Source organism: Aegilops tauschii, chromosome 2, assembly GCF_002575655.3.
Source record: "Aegilops tauschii subsp. strangulata cultivar AL8/78 chromosome 2, Aet v6.0, whole genome shotgun sequence".
Lineage (NCBI taxonomy): Eukaryota > Viridiplantae > Streptophyta > Magnoliopsida > Poales > Poaceae > Aegilops > Aegilops tauschii.
Genome location: NC_053036.3, coordinates 88,735,550 through 88,755,113, shown reverse-complemented (window position 1 = coordinate 88,755,113; position 19,564 = coordinate 88,735,550). Strand labels below are relative to the sequence as shown.

General features: G+C 43.2%; 2 protein-coding genes across 3 annotated transcripts; both read left to right on the top strand.

Moving 5' to 3' along the window:
- Positions 1-434: 434 nt before the first annotated feature.
- On the top strand, positions 435-14,020 carry LOC109782153 (tRNA ligase 1). Of its 2 annotated transcripts, none has more exons than XM_020340748.4 (27): positions 435-583; positions 670-972; positions 2,232-2,282; positions 2,420-2,502; positions 2,581-2,680; positions 3,349-3,427; positions 3,656-3,779; positions 4,426-4,532; positions 4,651-4,779; positions 5,374-5,438; positions 5,540-5,704; positions 5,851-6,011; positions 6,400-6,431; positions 6,547-6,728; positions 7,046-7,125; positions 7,564-7,629; positions 7,715-8,004; positions 8,625-8,732; positions 9,605-9,702; positions 9,792-9,852; positions 11,734-11,810; positions 11,894-11,965; positions 12,048-12,124; positions 12,468-12,548; positions 12,701-12,803; positions 13,010-13,168; positions 13,324-14,020. In XM_020340748.4, exons 1-27 carry the CDS (start codon positions 488-490, stop codon positions 13,714-13,716), a joined length of 3,342 nt encoding a protein of 1,113 aa, XP_020196337.1. In that variant the 5' UTR covers positions 435-487; the 3' UTR covers positions 13,717-14,020. The 2 variants fall into 2 exon arrangements, with proteins under 2 accessions (XP_020196337.1, XP_020196336.1); XM_020340747.3 differs by having other exon boundaries at positions 661-972.
- Positions 14,021-17,019: 2,999 nt separating this feature from the next.
- On the top strand, positions 17,020-19,343 carry LOC109782146 (hydroquinone glucosyltransferase-like). The gene has a single exon (XM_020340740.3). It carries the CDS (start codon positions 17,719-17,721, stop codon positions 19,210-19,212), a length of 1,494 nt encoding a protein of 497 aa, XP_020196329.1. The 5' UTR covers positions 17,020-17,718; the 3' UTR covers positions 19,213-19,343.
- Positions 19,344-19,564: the final 221 nt, after the last annotated feature.

Sequence of the window (19,564 nt, the reverse complement as noted above, 5' to 3'; positions counted from 1 at the left end):
GAGATGCAAGGAAAAAGAGAGAAGAAAGAAAAATGTGTGGAGGACGCTTCGTAGAGATAGATAAGGTTGGGCTATTGGGGAAAACGGTGGACAGCCTGACGGGGGCACGTGGCGCTCGAAGAAGGAGGCTTACGAGAGAGAAAAATCAGCCGGATGGTTTTAAGCGTTTTCCATAAATAAATGAACAAAACATTAGAAATGATGAAACAAGAAAAACTGATGCTAAAAAACCCAGCGCTTGCTCACTGAGAAAAAAACCCGCTGGTCGAGCGCTCTGTTGCTTCTACTGCTGTAACTTGGTAGTGGACTGTCCCACCATAATGCCATTGCAGGCGAGCCTCGGGCCGTCCCAAAATGGCCCGGCCCAAGTCTTAGCATTGCATTCCTGCCACCGCCGCTAAACCCTCCTGAACCCGCCGTGCCTTCGGCGGCGCAACTATCCCCACCGACTTCCATCCCCCGCCCCGGCGTCGTGCCCGGCACTTATATGTCGCTCTCCCTCTCTCTCTCCCACAGCCCCAGGCGGTTCCTCCCCCTCCTCCTCCCCGCCCCGCCCTTCGCAATGCCTCCTCGCCGCGACCACGTACGCCCCTCCTCCCTCCTCCTCCTCCTCCTCCTCCTCCTCTCGAGCTTCCCAAACCCTAACCGCGTCTCCCGCAGGGCAAGCAGACGCAGCAGAGATGGAAGCCGAAGGCCGCCCCCGCCCCCTCGTCCGCGGCCGTCGAGAGGATGGCCCTTGCGCCGAGCACGGCAGGCGCGGCCCAGGTGTGGGTGCCCAGGGGCTACGCGACCTCGGCCTCCTCGTCCTCGTCCTCCGCGGTCACCGCCGCCGAGCAGGGCGGCGCCGGCGACAAGCTCTCCAGGCTGATCAAGGGGGCCGCGGAGTTCTCGGTCGACAACAACACCTTCACCGAAGCGCAGATCAGGGCCACCTTCTACCCCAAGTTCGAGAACGAGAAATCTGATCAGGAGGTGCGTGGCTGCTTGGGTCCCCCTCATGGTGTTTGTTGAATTGCTCGTTGCTTCGATCACCTTGTGACAACGCGAGTGTGTCCTGAGTAACCGTCGGGGAACTGCTCGGTGTTCACATTACGAGTAGCGGTTTAGTTGCACAGTTTCCTGTAGCCATTCATTGACCCAACTTCATAGTTAATTACTCAACATTATGAGTAGTTGATGGGACTGCCCACCGTAATATTCCTGGTACACTTGGGCTCAGTTTGCGTTTGATGTGATGTGCTTGTTTACAAGTTGGTTTGGAGAAGAACGTGTGAGAAGTCTATTACTCTGTTTAGAGAATCTGATTAATCCGTAAATTCTGTTTTCCACTGACTGTTCTCATATGGTTTTGGAACACAATAAATGCAACACACGGCTATCTAAAGCGGTTCAATGGAACTTCATAATCTACCGTAATGCTAAAAGAGTATTGCTCATTTTTTTTCGAGGTTTCTATTCCACTGTGCAGAAACAGAGTTTTTTCATCAGAGTATAATCCATGCACCCCACTGTACTTTCAGCCAATTGGATGCTTGAGAATGATGTCTGCAGTCTGCATTGTAGCTGTATAGACCTTGAACATCATGATTTGCGACCTTGTTCCGCTGTTTCCAGTAGCCATACTTTATAATGGTTATAAGACAGGCCACCTTAATTGTCCTGCTACACTTGGGCTTAGTTTGCGGTTGATGTGTTTGACAAGAGCGTGTTGAAACTTGAAAGTCTATTACTCCTTTTAGTAAATCAGATCAATAGATAAATTTAGTTTTCCAGTGATTGTCCTTGTATGATTTGGGACACAACAAACAAAATATAATAAGAATATCTAAAAGTGGTTCAACGGAATTATCAGAATCTACCGCAATGCTAAAAGAGTAAAAGGAGCCTAGTTTCCAACTTTTTAAATCAGTATTGCTCACTTTGATAGGTTTCCATGGCATTTGTGATATAAGAGTTTTTTTTGCTGAGTAATCCATGCACTCCACTGTACTTTCAGCCATTGTATGCTTGAACATGATGTCTGCAATCTGCAATGTAGCTCTATAGACCTTGATGGGTTTGATTAATATGAACGTATTTAGTTGTTTTTGATGAGAATATGTTAATGAGCTAACTATACAGGTGATATTTTAGTAACAGTGGGATCTGGCTCATTTAGTGTCTCTTATTCCCATTTAGTAAATGGAATATTAACTAGAATTTTCACTGTGACCCCACCTGTGTGATTGCAGAAAAGAACTCGGATGATTGAGATCGTGTCGCAGGGATTAGCTACCATTGAGGTATATCTAATTCGTCATTTCCTTCTAATTAATTGCCTTTTGGGAACTAAAACTAGAGTCTATACTGTTTGTTCGATGTGATTACCCTGCTGCCTAATAAGAAGTGTATATCCTGCTAAGATATTTTGTTTTTCCAGGTTACGCAAAAGCACTCAGGATCTCTATTCATGTATGCTGGTCACCGTGGTGGTGCATATGCCAAGAACAGCTTTGGAAATATGTACGCTCTGTTCTTTTATCTGCATTATTTTCCTTGAGCTACTTGTGTTCTGACTGAAGGCATAAATTCTGCTTGTAGCTTCACCGCCGTGGGCGTTTTTGTCCTGGGTCGCTTATTTCGTGAAGCTTGGGGCGGCAAAGCTCCTAAAATGCAAGCGGAATTCAATGATTTTCTCGAGGTATTCCACACCCATTGCAGCTTTTGTCAAGAATTTCATGTGTTGACTTTTGTTCTCCATGTTCCTGTGTCTGGGCCTTTCAGTACTTGATACACATCAATTCTTTAGACTAGCCACAGTGGGAGTAACTTCAGCAGTAACATCGAGTTCAACTCAGCAAATTTGCTTATGTGGCAATGAGTTAATGAGGAGAGAGGTAGTTTGAGTAACTTAGCTAGTTACCGTAACATCACATGTCCCAATGCAATATGAGTCTATAACCTAATAAATGAAGCTTTGCATGACACCACACTTATGTTACTACCCACTATGAAGGTAGTAACATAGTCTAGGGATATGTGTATGTTACTATCCACTGTGAAGTCTTAGCTTACAGTATGAGTGCAACTAGGGTAATTATTATTATTATATATATATATATATTTGCACTTTGATTTTTTTTATCCCAGCTCCTTAATTTGACATCTTTCCAAATTTGTACAAACTCACATAAGCAAATATAAAATCTAATGCTTTCCAATTAAATCACAAATCGCCTTGGTGCTTATTTGACTGTTGGAGCTAGTTTGTTGGAATTAAGCACAATCAAGCATTCTTTATCATCTGTGCCTTTTGTTCTCAGCAGTTCTCTTAAGATTTCTGATTTTGCCCCTGTTTTGTGCTTCTAGAAAAACCGAATATGTATTTCAATGGAACTTGTGACAGCTGTATTAGGAGACCATGGGCAAAGGCCAAAGGATGATTATGGTATGCCTATTTTTCTCCTGACTAAAGTGTTCACTGTTCAATGTATACTTTGTTCGCCATAATTTCATTCTGATATTGCATTCAAGCTGTAAATGCTGCATTATTCTTACATTTTCCTTCTGAAGTATGAAGTCACCTGCTGCATTTGTTCCAGTTCATCAACTTCCTCATTATTGATAATCTCCTTTGGTATGATGTTATATCAATTATATTTTGGCTTTTGTGCAGCTGTGGTTACAGCTGTGACAGAATTGGGCCATGGCAAGCCTCAGTTCTATTCTACCCCAGAGGTGATTTCATTTTGTCGGAAATGGCGGCTACCAACAAATCATGTCTGGCTATTTTCCACAAGGTGCCTATCTGATAACTTCATGCGTGGAAGGTTCTCCGCCTATAGTGTTTGGCTGCCTTGTTTGACACAATATACTTTTAGAAAAACAGTACAAATGCAGACGCTCATATATGCACACCCACAGTGTTTGACATGATATCTGCATTGCCCATTTAATGGGACTAAGGGAGGGTGGAAGACTTGGTACAATTTATTTATTTAATAATGGTACCTCATGTAGTCGCACTGTACAGAAGAGAGAAGACCTCCAATCTACTTCTTAATTGTGACATCCCATGTTTTGCAACCGTCCAGTGTTTCAAAAGCAAGTGCTGTGTTAATATGTTTGCCACATTAGATTGTTGCTTGAATATGAAAATCAGTCAACCTATGCTTGTGAAGTTACTAAATTCTTGTTCTGTTCTCCTGTGTATCATCAACTGTTACGTTGATGTGCATCCTCTTGGAGCTCTTAAGTGAACTGTCTATATTGCATTATTGCTAGAAATTGTCCTACAGATTTTTCTTGGTGCCTGTCACCGAACAGTTTTCATTTCATTCATCTGTTTGATCGCATGCAAGTATCACTTTGGGATGAATGCACATATTCATTCGGCGCCGGGTCCGCTCATAACGTTGTTATGCTTTCTGTCTACATCTCCATTAGGAAATCTGCCACTTCATTCTTTGCTGCCTATGACGCTTTGTGTGAAGAGGGTACTGCCACACCTGTATGCAAAGCCCTTGATGAAATAGCTGACATATCTGTGCCCGGTATGACTATCTTGAAAGTTCTTTTTTCCTGATACTCTTTTGTCTACATTGCTGCTCTAAACTGGTCTGGTATATTTTTATCTCTCCCCACTATCAAAGTACTAACTATTTGTTCTAGGGTCAAAGGATCATGTAATGGTGCAGGGTGAGATTCTTGAAGGTCTGGTTGCCCGTATTGTTAGTCGTGAAAGTTCAGTTCAAATGGAAGAGGTTTTGAGGAACTTTCCAATACCTTCATTAGATGGAGGTAAGCCACTATAATGAATCTATCTTGTTGTTTGAGTGAATAGATGAGTTATTTAGGAAGGTTTCGGTTTATCTATAGATGACCTTGACCAAGCTTTCATCTAAATATTGAGTGTCTTCTTTAAAAAAAAGTTGAAGTCGACTTCCTCTCATATAAAGAAAACCAGGCTTCCTTTTTTTTTTTTGGTTTTATTATATTTGTAGTTTTTATACCATGGCAGTGCTAATCCTGCCAGTCACTTAGTGTGCTTCCGACTCTGAGCTAAACTCTGCAACACCAATGCTTATAGTCAAATACATATTCTGATAGTCCGATACAGATACAGAGATTTGCCGTTTTCCAAAAAAAATGCCTACACATTACATGCATAACTATTTTGTAATCATTAGCAATTGATATATCATGGTTGGATCTGTAGATCACAGAGGTTAATCACAATCGTTCAATTCTTCTCAAGTAGTACAATATGCATCTATCCTAACAAAGATTTTCTGATGCATTTGATCGTGTTCCGAGATTGTTTGAGACTTCTTATCTGTGAAGTTGTAAACACTTTATATGTCTACTGATTCACAGAGTTACTATTATATGCAGGTGACTCTGATTTAGGACCAAGTTTACGAGACATATGTGCTGCTAATAGGTCAGATGAGAAGCAGGTAATATTTAATGCTGTGAAGTGGTATTCTCCTCTCCTTCGTGCTTTGTCTTAACTTTGTATTGGTTCTACCTTGCTGTAACTTCTACTTTTACATGACAGCAAATTAAATCCCTTCTTGAAAATGTTGGATCTTCAATGTGTCCAGACCACCGTGATTGGTTTGGATACAGTGGTCTTGAGGCTCAGTCTCGAAATGCTGATAAATCAGTTGTCACTCATTTTTTGCAAGCACATCCCACGGACTATGCAACTAAGAAATTACAGGTTAGCAGATTTTATTGGTTCTTGTCCAACAATAGATTGTTCTTGACTGTAATAGAGATACTCCCATTCTAAATGCATGTTAACTGCAACACCAGTAAGCCAATAGCTTGTTATATGGTAATTCTTCCTGTTCTGGACTGTTACAGGAGATGATTGGTCTGATGAAGCGGAAAAATTTCTCTGCATCTTTCAAATCTTACTGGAATTATCAAAAGGTTGATTCTCTTTCAAATGATAACTTGTGTTACAAGATGGTTATCCATGTGTACAGTGATTCTGTTTTTAGACGCTATCAGCAAGAGATGAGGTAAGCTTGTGAAATCATACTTGTGTATGACTCCCTCCATTTCATCAAACTATAAAGTTTAATTTTGCACCCTTCTTAAAAATATAAGGCCTGCATTTGGAAGTAACTATTTTTTGTCGCTTTTGCCACCGTTCATCTCTCATCTCCCTTCATTTTTATGGTTAAATACTCGTACTAATTGTTTTCTCCTTCCATAGACAATGACTTCATGGCTACCATGGTCATTTTCCTATACTATTAATGGGCTTATTGAATTCCCACTCCTGACTAAGTTACGCCTTGTAATATGAATTGGAGAGAGTTATCTCATTAGCTTATGGAAGTATTTTCTTTATGCTTCTCTTTTTGAGATTTATTAGGTCTAATGAATCCTGCATTCCCTTTATAGGAAAAATCAAGAGTTGTGGCCACTGTACAGAGGTAAGTTGAACCTTTTCTTATATAAAACTTTCACCTCTCATGACAATCAATTTTTAGCTCTTGCAATTAATACATGCACTGATGTGCCTTTGACTGATCTACGTTTCATGGTTAGGTTTCTTCGTTGATGTAAACCTGTTCAAGGCGAATAATAAGAAGGCTGCTGAACTTTCCAAAGACAGTAACACTTTACTGAGAAATATCAATGGTGCTTTGGATTCAAGTTTGTCAAGTAAGGATGGTCTGGCTGATGAGGATTCAAATTTGATGGTTAAACTCAAATTTCTGACCTATAAGGTACTTTGCTATCGTTTTCAGCTTCTTTTGGGACTTGGCTGATTGGTCAACTTCTTGAGATATGAATACTATGCTGTTTACTTGGGATTGGTTACTTTCATGTTGAATTTGGTAATTAAGTTTTGCAATGGTACTAATATGCTTATGGTTGTGCGTTCCTGTTACTTCCTGCGGATCTCCCCCTGACATTTCTCTATGGACTCCCTTTCCTTCAGTAGATTCTTTATTCTTGCACATGGGAGAGGTCTACAACTGTATAGGTTTAACTTTGCTGAATATGTTTTTTCTAAGAATTTTCTTGTATTTCTACCTGACAGATAAGGACATTTTTAATTCGGAATGGCCTGTCCACCCTCTTCAAAGATGGCCCATCTGCGTATAGAACTTATTACCTGAGGTATGCCATGTAGGCCAATCTCTTATCCAACTTTCAAGCTTCACCTCTGCTTCTCTATGAACAATTGATAGGAAATCAATGCCAATTGAGACAATTAACTATTTTGTGAACTTTATAATTGCTGGTTTAGTTTCGTGCTCTCCATAATTTATGTAATTTCAGAAAACAGTTGTAACACATCCTCCAGCCTTCAACCTAGTTGGTATATATATAACAGCGAATGACAATACCTATAAGGCAGGGACACACAGATGTCTATAACTTTGTGAAATTCAAGAATTTTCCTTCGGCAAGTGATGATTTCATGCTTGAAGATTCTACCACATGTAATTGCTGTAGCTGAGTTGCCAATTGTGACTAATTACATGGTCTTGCTGCTTTTGTACCGTATACAAACAGTGCTTTCCCTGATATTAATGTTCCTGAATTTGTTAATAGGCAAATGAAGATTTGGGGAACATCAGCAAGTAAGCAGAAAGAGCTCACCAAAATGTTGGACGAATGGTATATTGCTAAATTCTCTCTTCATAGCATGTATCCTTAGTTTCTTGCAAACGTTTGTGTTAATTAAACTGGTTACCCATTGTAGGGCTGTATACATCAGAAGAAAGTATCAAAATAAGCAGCTGCCATCCTCAACATATCTTAGCGAAGCAGAACCTTTCCTTGAACAATATGCTAAGCGTAGTCCTGCAAACCAGGCTTTGATAGGGGCTGCTGGTGACTTGGTTCAAACAGAAAATTTCTTGGCCATACTTGATGCACAGAGAGATGAAGAGGGTGACCTTCAGCCAGAACGTGGGACAGCTCCTTCTAGTCCTACGTCGACATCCCTGGACGTTGTTTCGAAAACTGAGGGCCTTATTGTCTTCTTTCCTGGTAATTTTGATTTCGACCAGATTCTGAGACTTAAAGATTATTGATTTTCAATTGTACTCGGTGATTGTAATAATAGGGATACTGAGAATGTTTACCACTGCTCAAGAAAGATAGAAAAAGGACGACAGATTCTTGGTTCTGAATTTTTGAACATGCTTGAGCATTTATAAGATGTAGGAACCCTATTTGGCGTGGCTTTGGCTTATGTCAGCTATTGAACTTAATAGCTTATAAACCAGATAAAGCAGATTAATTAGCCATAGAAGTTGGGTACTAGCAGATGTTCATATCCGTAAGCATAAAATACTTGTTCTTTGGTCTTTGGCTGCTTGGATTAAGCTTATAAATCCAATGAGCATATGCTTTATGCCAGACCGTATAGGCCCTAAGTTTGGTGTCAGTATGCCTCAATGCCAGACAAACCTTGTTTTCTTCAGTAATGCCGTGTTTGTATATATATTACCTCCTTATATCTATTATCAACGTATCATATGAAGTCATGCAACACCTGGTTCATACCTGAAACAGTTTTTGATAAAATATATCTGCTGCCAAACATTTCTCGCTTACTAATTACTATTGCTCATTATCTTCTTTTGTCATGTTTATTCTTCTTTCAGGTATACCTGGTTGTGCGAAGTCTGCTTTATGTGAGCAAATATTAAACACGCCCGGTGGCCTTGGTGATAATCGTCCTCTTCATAGTTTGATGGGAGATCGTACTAAAGGTATGGAACATTTGGCAACATTTTCTAGTGATGTTCATCGGGCCCAACTTGTTCTTAGATCTACAAACTGGAGTGTGGATGCGTTCAATTGTTCCAGCTTTCTAGTGGTCACATATAGTCGATCATCACAGCTGTGCCTTCTCTAGGACTACCCTATTGTTCACCACGATAATTGATTATTGGTGTGTGCCTTGGTCTGACAAAGATATTATTCATTATTCTCTAAAGAGCAGCTGATAAGCTTTGCTTTTTGCCAAGAAATAAATTTTCCATGGACAGTAGACCACTTTAGCCAGCTTGATTAGAGATAGAACATTATCCCCAGTTTACATCTCCGGAGCACTTTCGGACCAATAAACATGTTCAGAGCTAGTATTATTTACATACAGAGAGGGGCAAAACACGCAAAGTAATGTTGCTGTGCCGGTGCCGCACATGCATATTATGAGGTGGCAGGAATATTCTTAATGCCCCTCGCATGGGATGCCGATGTAGTTTGAATATTTTGTTCTGTTTATTATTGTACACAGAGTTTGGCATGTGTATGCCCCTGGGACGCCAGAACAGGGAGCGAATCCGGTAGTTCTTAGCTGTTCGATTACGCGTCTGCATGCCTGGTAGATAGCTGAGAAATGGACTGCCAATGTTGTGTTGACGAGAAAACAAAAGAAGTGTGGCAAATCCAATTTCATAACTGCCGCATTATAGCAGTAGAGATTTATCAGTATATCAGTGTCAGTGTTTTTCAGATTGCCACAAATTTTGTGTCGCTACCTATTGCTTCAGAATTTTCCTGCTGTTTTAGGTGTTATATTTCGGCCAAAGTAATACATTATTTATTTGACCATTTTGTTAACTGTCCACCCTTACAGGAAGATACTGGCAAAAGGTTGCTGATGAGCGAAAAAAGAAACCATTTAGAATAACCCTTGCTGATAAAAATGCACCAAATGAGGAAGTCTGGCGGCAGGCAAGATTACTGTTTCCTTGCTTTGTTTCCCCTTGAAAATTGGTTCTGACAATATAGGAAGAACTGAACTGATAAATCATTTATTCCAGATTGAGGATATGTGTGGGATGACAAAGGCTGCTGCTGTTCCTGTTATTCCTGATTCTGAAGGTAACTTGTGCTTCATTATTTATTTTTCATTTCGCAAGGAACTCAAAAGAGAAACATCAAATTGCATTTCTCTGGGAACTTTTGCATCTGTTTGAATTGTGTTGACACATCGCACTCAAATCAATCTAGAGATCATGTGGACCCCATGACTTCATTAATAGTCTCCTTGAGGCCTCTTATTGACTTGCCACAATAGGGGCTTAGGTTCCCAATAAGTCCTTTTGGTGGACGAGCACCTGATAGCTCGCAATCATGTCCGCACAGGTGCATTGGGATCGGCTATGTTGATATATTCACCAGCAGTATAGGTAGGGAAGATTGATTACTTGATGTCCTATTTCATCCGCAGAAGGGTGGCCTGGCTCATGGGCCACGGCAGTCAATGCGGCCAAACATGTTTCTGTGCCGGGGCATGCCCACTGACACACATACATGGGTCTTACTTCAAAATTTGAATAGTTTGTGATTAAGATTTGCAATTGACATCACCATTGATTGTTTTTTTCAAGGAGAAAAGGCTCGCTGCAATATTGGCTTGAGCTTGACTAATCTAAATTAACAGTGTCATGATCTGCAGTTAACAGCAGGTCTGCACAAGACATCAATATTTTGAGTATCAAAACTTTACGCCTAAATCACCACTTTTTATCAAAAATTTCTCACGACATGAACCATTGCCGCATTAACATGAACAAAGCATCACCGTTATGCAGTAACTCAATTAAGTGAGAACCAATTTGCAATTAGTGTCGATTCCATTTGAATCCATTCAATCAGTGGTGAGACTCTGGATTTAGAGGCCCTAACGCATGAACAAATAGATAACTATCAGGAATTGGAGTCCAACCAAATTTCAACAAGAACACATGCACTGGTTCACCACCAGATTTACGATCTGACTTGTACAGGTCAGACAAAATCCTCAAAACTAACCTCCAAGATTGGCATGGCACAAATATGACCATATTGCCCCTGAATCCTAGAAAAACTCAATTAGGTAAGATATGGTCCGGTTATAACACCAGGTAAGAGAATAGTAATATACAGAAACAACTGGTTGAATCTACCCTGCCGTGAACAATCAATTCTGAACTGACGGAACCAAAGGCCACACTAATGCCGGCTGAGATCTTGGCAGGGTTGGTGTCTACGCTGCCAGATCTGGTGCCTCGCCACCTTAAGCAATCTCCACGACCATCGTGCACTCCTGCCACCTCCATTAGCGGACATAAGCAATACCCTCATGAAGACGACAGAGTCACGAGCTCCATAGCTCCATTCTTTGGTTACTGCCTTCACTCCTGGTGTTGCAGCCCAGCACCACATCTGTGTTGGGATGAACTCCAGCAGACCATGATGGATCTAGACCTTTTCCTCGCAAAGAAGAAGAATGTTGATTTTTTTTTCGTCGTCGGAGTTATAGCGCTGTCTAGAGAGAGAGAGAGAGAGTGGGCATCGGCAGAAATAGAGGAAAGGGCCAGCATCCCGGCCGGGCAGTAGAGCCTCCCATGTCGGTCCAGTTCCTTTGCATCACCACCCTTTCCAGCGCCAGCCCCTGTCCCTTGGAAGGAAACAACACAGCATGTGTTGCATCCCTATGCCACCGCTTACGCGTTTGCTACTTGTATTCAACAAATCAACTGTGCGAAAATCCAGATGGTCAACGGTTCCAGAATCACGAGTCCGGATTTAATGGCCCAGATAAAGATACTGAAGGCGCTCGTCCTCTGAAAATCCACTCTTCCATATATCCTGCAAGGGGATTGTTAAAATTCTGGATCGACATTACAAATTTTATTGCATACATCTCTGTTTACAACTGGTCATGCCTTGTTCTTGAATAAGTTTCATAAGTTTTCTTCTTGTTCCTTGAATCAACAGGCACCGATTCAAATCCATTCTCTCTTGAAGCTCTTGCTGTTTTCATGTTTCGTGTACTCCAACGGGTCAATCATCCGGTATGTACACGATATTTGCTCTTACACAAGTTTGTTGATACTCACCGTTATACATTCTAAATTGTTTCCATAATTTATAAAAGGGAAATCTGGACAAAGCATCACCAAATGCTGGCTATATTTTGCTAATGTTTTACAACCTCTATGATGGCAAGGTATGTACATTTAATGAAAAACTGTTTCAACTCCTGCTGGAATATACCAAATTATCAATGTTCATCAATAAACTAATTTCAGTCCCGAAGAGAATTTGAAAGTGAATTATATGAGCGTTTTGGCTCTTTGGTTAAGATGCCTCTCCTGAAGCCAGAGAGGTAAGATTAATGTTACTATTTCCGCCACTAGTTTATGAAATGTCCTGTTTCTTATATTCTTGATGCTGTCTGCCCCATTCTTTTATATGGCTGGGCAATCCATTTTTCATTCCATGTCTCTACAATACCATGTTAGTAGAGCTATACATTTATTTTATTTTCACTTGATTAAACATTTAGGAAGACAACTTGTTCAATACATTTGTTATCCAGATAAATGTGCGGTTTTTCATGTCATGTGCCAGAGAAAATGGCTACGTCCTCTTCGTACATTCTGATTGATATGTTGCTTTGCGTACTTGTATCCACTGAATTGCTAGTTTGCTACTTAAATTTCATGCAGAGCTCCATTGCCTGGTGATGTCAAAACTATCTTAGACGAGGGAATGAGCTTATTCAGACTGCATCAAAGCAGGCATGGGAGGTATGAAACTGTTAAGCAGTTTTCATTGTACACCCTTCTCGGAGTACAAACTTCGTGCAGTTTCAGCTGTCATTTTTTTCATAACTAGCGACGCATTATCAAATTCATGATTATTTGTATGCTGGCTGATTTTCACAATAATGTCATATCAGAGCGGAGCCATCAAAAGGTTCATATGCTCAAGAATGGGCTCAGTGGGAGAAAAGACTACGTGTGGTCTTGTCAAGGAATGCTAATTATCTTACCTCCATTCAGGTAACCATGTTAGTTCTAGATTTACTTTCTGTGTTTAGGCAATAGAATGGTTTTGCAATTTGTAGTTTATAAATGATGACCTTTAATTAGGGACTTGCACTGGTATTCTGTGGAATCATAAGAAGCTGTTTACTGTGACGTTTACAAATTTCACTGCACAGAAAGAGAGGATGCGTTTCTTTTGTTATAATGTTCTCATTTATTAGGTTCCATTTGATGTTGCGGTGAAAGAAGTACTGGAACAGTTGAAGGCTGTTGCAAAAGGTGATGTCAAAACTCCTGATACTGCAAAGCGAAGGTTTGGGAATATCGTTTTTGCTGCGGTTACAGTACCCCAGGCAGATATATTGAGCCTTCTCCGAAAGGTAAGATATGCGCTCAACTTAGTCCTTAAGGTGTATGAACTTTCCCAGTTCTAGTTTTTGTAGTCATGTGACTGCTGCCGCTAGGTTTTGTCGTCATGCAGCAGTCATGGATGATTCTCTAATTTAACCATTTACACATTGGGTAACTGTAACAGTTGGGCGAAAATGATGGTGATGTAAACAATTTTCTCAACGGCATAAAAGTGGAGGATAACCTAAGCAAGGCTCATGTCACCCTTGCCCACAAAAGAGCCCATGGTGTAGCTGCAGTTGCTAGCTATGGAGTCTACCAGAACCAGGAAGTCCCAGTGTCGTTTAACGCCTTCCTCTACACTGATAAGATGGCTGCTCTCGAGGCACAACTTGGAACTGTAAATGGCGAGAAGATCGATTCCAAAAATGACTGGCCACATGTTACTCTTTGGACAGCCCCTGGTGTTGCACCAAAGGAAGCAAACATGCTGCCGCAGCTGTTTTCATCAGGACAAGCGAAACGTGTACTGATCGACCCTCCGATCACCATCACAGGAGTGCTTGACTTCTACTGATTCCTGTCTTGGTTTTAGAATTTGATGTAGACTTGAGCACAGAATCAGGAGTCTTCGGTTAATTGCTAGGGGCAACAGCTTTGTAAATATGGAGTTCCATGCCACGAACTTTTCAAGGGATTACTGAAGGGTCTTAGGAGTCATGGCAACAGCTTTGTAAATATGTTGAGGTTCCAAAATTTCCTAGCTATTATCAAAGGGTCCATCGAGATTGTGATACCAGTCTTCATACATGGATAGATGGAACATGTGCCCCTGAGAACCAACATAAATCAAAATTAATAAATTGGTAATGATTGCTGAAGGACCCCCTTAGCTGGCGAACGTTCAGCAGGAGTGGTGGCATTTGTGAATGATTTTGCTAGCAATTTTACTTGTGAGGGGTGGTAGTTTCTTTGGAGTGACATGACAGATAGTTTAAAACTACCACCGTTTGATCTCGCTCATACAAAACTGCAATAAAAAGGGTTCATTTGCCATCTCAGAATGTCAGCCAGATAAGATTTATGTTAGTAAGTTTGGATGGGAGAGACTAAACAATCTGGTAGTTGCTTGCTTAGTGGTAGTAGCGATCCCAGAAAGAGACGAAGGAAATGGTCATTTGCACCTTCAGAGGTTGTCGTGTTGTGCTTGCAAGTGCCTAGTGGTCTCGTGTTGTGCTTGCAACCTAGAGGTTCATCGTGCGATGCTTGCAAGTTATTGTAGTGTTTGTGAGCAAAGAACTATAGTGCACATTTCAAACCATGTCAAGTCAAGTGACGTATGTGTTTGTAATTAGAGTAAAAGAGGGGTGTGAGAGAGAAAGGAAGAGTAGTATAGGAATTGCATTAAGGTATTCTCGAGAGCTCTGGATTCCCCACTAGTATATAATGATAGTGAATGTTTAAATATTTCATCATTTTGATGTATGTTTTTGTGAGGGCGGAGCAAATAATAAGATATGCACTAATTCCGTAGTTCTGTATCACGCAAAACTATCATCATCCCTCCATAGATGTAGCCAAGTATGATGATGATTAACGCCCCTGGATTTAGTTAATGCATATAGATCTCGGCTGTTCCCTTACCAAAGGTCCACTAAGGAGAGAGGCAATTTCTATCACCACCGTGCCATTGACATCCATGACATTCACTTGGGGCAAATATAATGCATTCAACGTTCACACAACACAGTGAAAATAATCATCACGACAAGATTATATAGATCAAATATATTACCACATTCTAATCATATACTCCCTCTGTAAAGAAATATAAAAGCATTTAGATCACTAAACGTCATGGGTCAAATATAATGCATTCAACGTTCACACAACACAGTGAAAATAATCATCACAACAAGATTATATAGATCAAATACATTACCACATTCTAATCATATACTCCCTCTGTAAAGAAATATAAAAGCATTTAGATCACTACTTTAGTGATCTAAATGCTCTTATACTTCTTTGCAGAAGGAGTAATAACCTAGGGTTCCTCCAAATTCTCGAGAATTAGGGAAACTAGATGATACACCGCGTGTTGCTGCGGAAATCAGTTCCAATACATTTCAATTAGATTTGATTGGGTGGAATAAATACTCAGGATTAATAACACATGAACCAAAAATTAAAAGTACATAAGAAGGCACACGTCGTCCATGTACGGTTAACATTTATCAAAGCACAGGCATTGGTACATTCCCTTATCTAGCCATCCATTTCTGCACCGCGATTCGTGCTAGCACTTTTGTCTTTTTTGCTTCTTTCAAATGAAACAACATATGAACTTGCGTATGAAGTTCAAACTTTACAGGACAACAAAACATTCTAACTATAATGTAGGAAATAACTTTAAGGTTTTTTTCTGAATCATATATACTAAAAATGATATTTTTTTACTCAAAAAGAAAATCTCATTTTCTCTATTTATGTTGGACGAAAAAATCTGATTTTTCCCCACATTGTAGTAAGAATGTATTGTTGTCCTGCAAAGTTTTAAGGTTTGTCTGTTGTTTTGTTTTGAAGAAACAAAAAATAGAAAAAAAATCATGTAATAAGTTAGTTGTGTAGCATAGTTGTTAAAGTAATGTTGGAGGGTAAGAATAACAGGTGTTCGGAAGTCTGAGCTTCAAAAATCCACGTCTGTCCGTGCACGCTCCTAGGCGCGTGGTTGCCAATGAATAATGATGGAACATGCGCTGCTCGAGGGGATCCTGATGTGCACGACCGCGTCGGCCAGTAGCACGCAGCCGACCATGCCATAGCAGGGGGCTCCATCATTTACCTGCGCCACGACGACACTCGCGACTCTGCCCCGCCGCCGGCTTCTTGAGCTTCATCACGACTCGGCAGCAGCAGCAAGCCATGCACGGGCTCGACGCTATGGTGGTTGAGGCGTTTCCACCATGCAGTACGCGGAGGCCAAGCTGCTGCAGTGATGATGGTCAAAGTTAGCAATCCGAGTCTCCCAATGCAACATCATCAAATTCACTCCTAAACACGCCTGAAGGTCGAAAAGGACTGGGATCGGTGTGGTCAGCGATAATACTACACCAACGGAACATTTTACGCGCAGCTTTACGTAATCCTTCCAACCAATTAATTTCTCCCCCTGATTTTCAGGGGGGCGGGCCTCTCCCTCTCTCTACACCCGATAATAACCCCCACGTTGGACACCCTGTTAGGCCTTGTACAATGGAAGATGCTTATAGAGGTGCTTACGAAAATAAACCGAATTTTTCTAAAGCACCGGTGCCTATTTCTACAGGATAGACGCTTAGTTTACGTAAGCATCTCCCATTGTACAAATAGGCACCGGTGCTTAAAAAAAATCTGGTTTATTTTTCTAAACACCTCCCCTAAGCATCTCCCATTGTACAAGGCCTTAGCTTACGTACCTTTTTTACATAGGTATAGCATTGCCCGTGTGGTCAGAGTATGGACTTCAGGATTTAAATGTCAGGATTCACTTGTGTCGCCAAAAATATATACCTACGAAGACATCTACTCCCTCCGTCCGGTGAAGATGTACGTTTGGCTATAAATTTTATTCATAAAAAGAGTGTACTCCTAACTTCCCAATGCACTTCAAAGTAGAAAATAACATTTCTTTCTTATCACACGGTAATCAAGACCAATAACATTCTACACATGGTCTTCTTAATTTTTATATGCACTTAGCTCATTGGAGGTTGGGTAATTAAAAAGAAGAGAGATGGTGGCTTGTACCTTTTCCATGCATTTTTACTTCACTTCATAATTTGTCCTAAAATTCTATATGTACATTTTTTACCAGACGGAGGGAGTACGTAAGAGCATCTTTAACAGGCGCCCAATCCGCTCGCTAAAATTCGGGTTTTTTGAGCGCCGGACAGCTCCAGCAGAAGCTGTAAAATAATGCGCGTGCAAAAAAGGGTTAGCCGCCCGTTGGAAAACACTATCGCATGATGCAAATTTGAGGCGCTGAATTGCGCATGCTTCACAACTTACATTGCGTGTTTTTCTGGACGCGCGTTTTTGGGTATCTGGTAAACCAATGTTGGGTCCGACGCACTAAAAATGCTATAGTGACGTGCTAAAACTATTTTAAGGCGCGAAACTTCTGTGCTACTGTCGGAGATGCTCTAAGCGTACGGAGCTTTCCTTCCCACTAATCAAACTTTGCCCACCGGATTTTTAGGGTGGGCTCGTGCCCCTGGTAATCACCAATTAAAATATGCAAGTCTTTACGTAACCCTTCTCAACTCGTAGAAAACCGTAGGTATAATACAGCTCTTGCGTCGCTCTCTACAAACTCAAGATTTAAATCAGACTTCCCTCGCGGTGCTGTGACTGCGAGGCTCTGACCAGGCATGTGGGATTAATTCTGGCACCTCCGCAGCACGGTCCCAAAAAACTGTATACTCTACCTCGTAACATGCCGAATGGGATCGGACCTTGGAATCCAGATCCACAAGACCACAACCAGCATCTCGCTCACGGACGCACGGTGCACCGCAAGAATTAACCCGTCGGCGGAATGGGGTCGTTGACCAGCACTGGCTCCGCGCCACCCAGAGCGCGGCCGCGGCCGCACGTCGTGCTTCTGGCCAGCCCCGGCGCCGGCCACCTCATTCCAATGGCCGAGCTGGCGCGGCGGCTCGTCGAGCTCCACGGCTTCGCGGCCACGATCGTCACCTTCACCAACCTCTCCGGCCCGGCAGGCCAGCTTCTCCCGCGCCTCCCCGCCTCCGTCGCCACCGCCGCGCTCCCCGCCGTCCGGATGGACGACCTCCCCGCCGACGCCCACGACGGGTTCGTGCTCCTGGAGCTCGTCCGCCGCTCCGTCCCCAACATCCGCGCCCTCCTCCGCTCCATCAACGACGGCTCCAGTGCCGCCCCGCTCGCCGCGCTGGTGCCCGACTTCCTCTGCTCCGTGGCGCTGCCCGTCGCCGCCGAGCTCGGCGTCCCGGGGTACCTCTTCATCCCTAGCAACCTGGCGTTGGTCGCCCTCACGCGCCACATCCTGGAGCTCCACGAGGACGCCGCCCCGGGCGAATACCGCGACTTCGCGGTGCCTCTCGAGCTTCTCGGCGGCGTCTCGCTGTGCCGCGAGGACCTCCCCGACGGGTGCGGCAGTTCCAGGCACCCGGGTTACGAGCAGGTTGTCGAGTTGGGCCGGAGGATCCGCGCTGCCGATGGCCTGTTGGTGAACACGTTCTACGAGATGGAACTTGGCACCGCGGAAGCGTTCAAGCGGCTGGCGGCACCGGAGCAAGTTGCAGACGCGTTCTTCTTCCCGCCGGTGTTCCCGGTGGGGCCATTCGTCCGGCGGCCAGATCCCGACGAAGCCGACGCGGGAGCGTTGTCACCATGCTTGGAGTGGCTCGACCGTCAGCCGGTCGGTTCTGTGGTGTACGTCGCCTTCGGGAGCGGCGGAGCACTTTCTGTGGAGCAGACGGCCGAGCTCGCGGCTGGTCTCGAGGCGAGCGGCCAAAGGTTTCTCTGGGTCGTGCGGATGCCAAGAACCGACGGCGGCGACGACGAGGAAGATCCATTGGCGTGGCTCCCCGAGGGCTTCTTGGGGAGGACGCGGGGCAGGGGCCTGGCCGTCGCGGCGTGGGCGCCTCAGGTGCGCGTGCTGTCCCACCCCGCGACCGCCGTCTTCGTGTCGCACTGCGGGTGGAACTCGACTCTGGAGAGCGTGGGGTGCGGAGTGCCGATGCTCGCGTGGCCGCTGTACGCGGAGCAGAGGATGAACGCCGTTATTTTGGAAGAGAAGCTTGGAGTGGCATTGCGAGTGCCGCCGGAAGTCGGATGCTTGGTGACCCGCCACGAGATCGCCACCGCCGTGAAGGAGCTCGTGGAGGGGGGTCAGAAGCTGCGGCGCCGGGCCGAGGACCTGCAGAAAGCGGCAGCACATGCGTGGTCACCGGAGGGGCCGTCGCGCCGTGCGCTAGAGGAGGTCGCCGTCAAGTGGAAGGCGGCGCTTGGCAGTGGCAGAGAAAGTAACACATGTAGACGTAGTGCATGATCCTGATCGTACTTTTATTTTGATGTTACTTTGTGTACCGGTCATTTGGTTTGAGGCGACGCATCTTCAGTGCTACCCTCAAACTGGACACCGTTTCCATCTGTGGACACGTGAGAACTAGTCCATGAACACTGATGCGGAAACTGACTATCCAACCATAGTTGCATGCATTTCAAAGCCGATTTTAACAAACCAGGTAAAGTTCAGAGGTAAATACATCAGTGGTGTCTGAACTTGCCATGGATGTTCACTTTAGTGCCTAAAGTTGAAAAATACGCTGAAGTGGTTCTAAAACTTGGCTGACTCGTACAAATACGGTGCTAATCTCATATGTAGACGTGTAGTGTGTTGA

What these genes read in the sequence shown, in the direction of transcription:
- LOC109782146 (XM_020340740.3), top strand. Translation starts at nt 17,719, where the DNA reads ATGGGGTCGTTGACCAGCACTGGCTCCGCGCCACCCAGAGCGCGGCCG.
- LOC109782153 (XM_020340747.3), top strand. Translation starts at nt 488, where the DNA reads ATGTCGCTCTCCCTCTCTCTCTCCCACAGCCCCAGGCGGTTCCTCCCC. An exon ending in CGCTATCAGCAAGAGATGAG is followed by an intron (nt 6,012 to 6,399) that starts GTAAGCTTGTGA and finishes TTCCCTTTATAG; the next exon opens with GAAAAATCAAGAGTTGTGGC. An exon ending in TATTGAGCCTTCTCCGAAAG is followed by an intron (nt 13,169 to 13,323) that starts GTAAGATATGCG and finishes TAACTGTAACAG; the next exon opens with TTGGGCGAAAATGATGGTGA.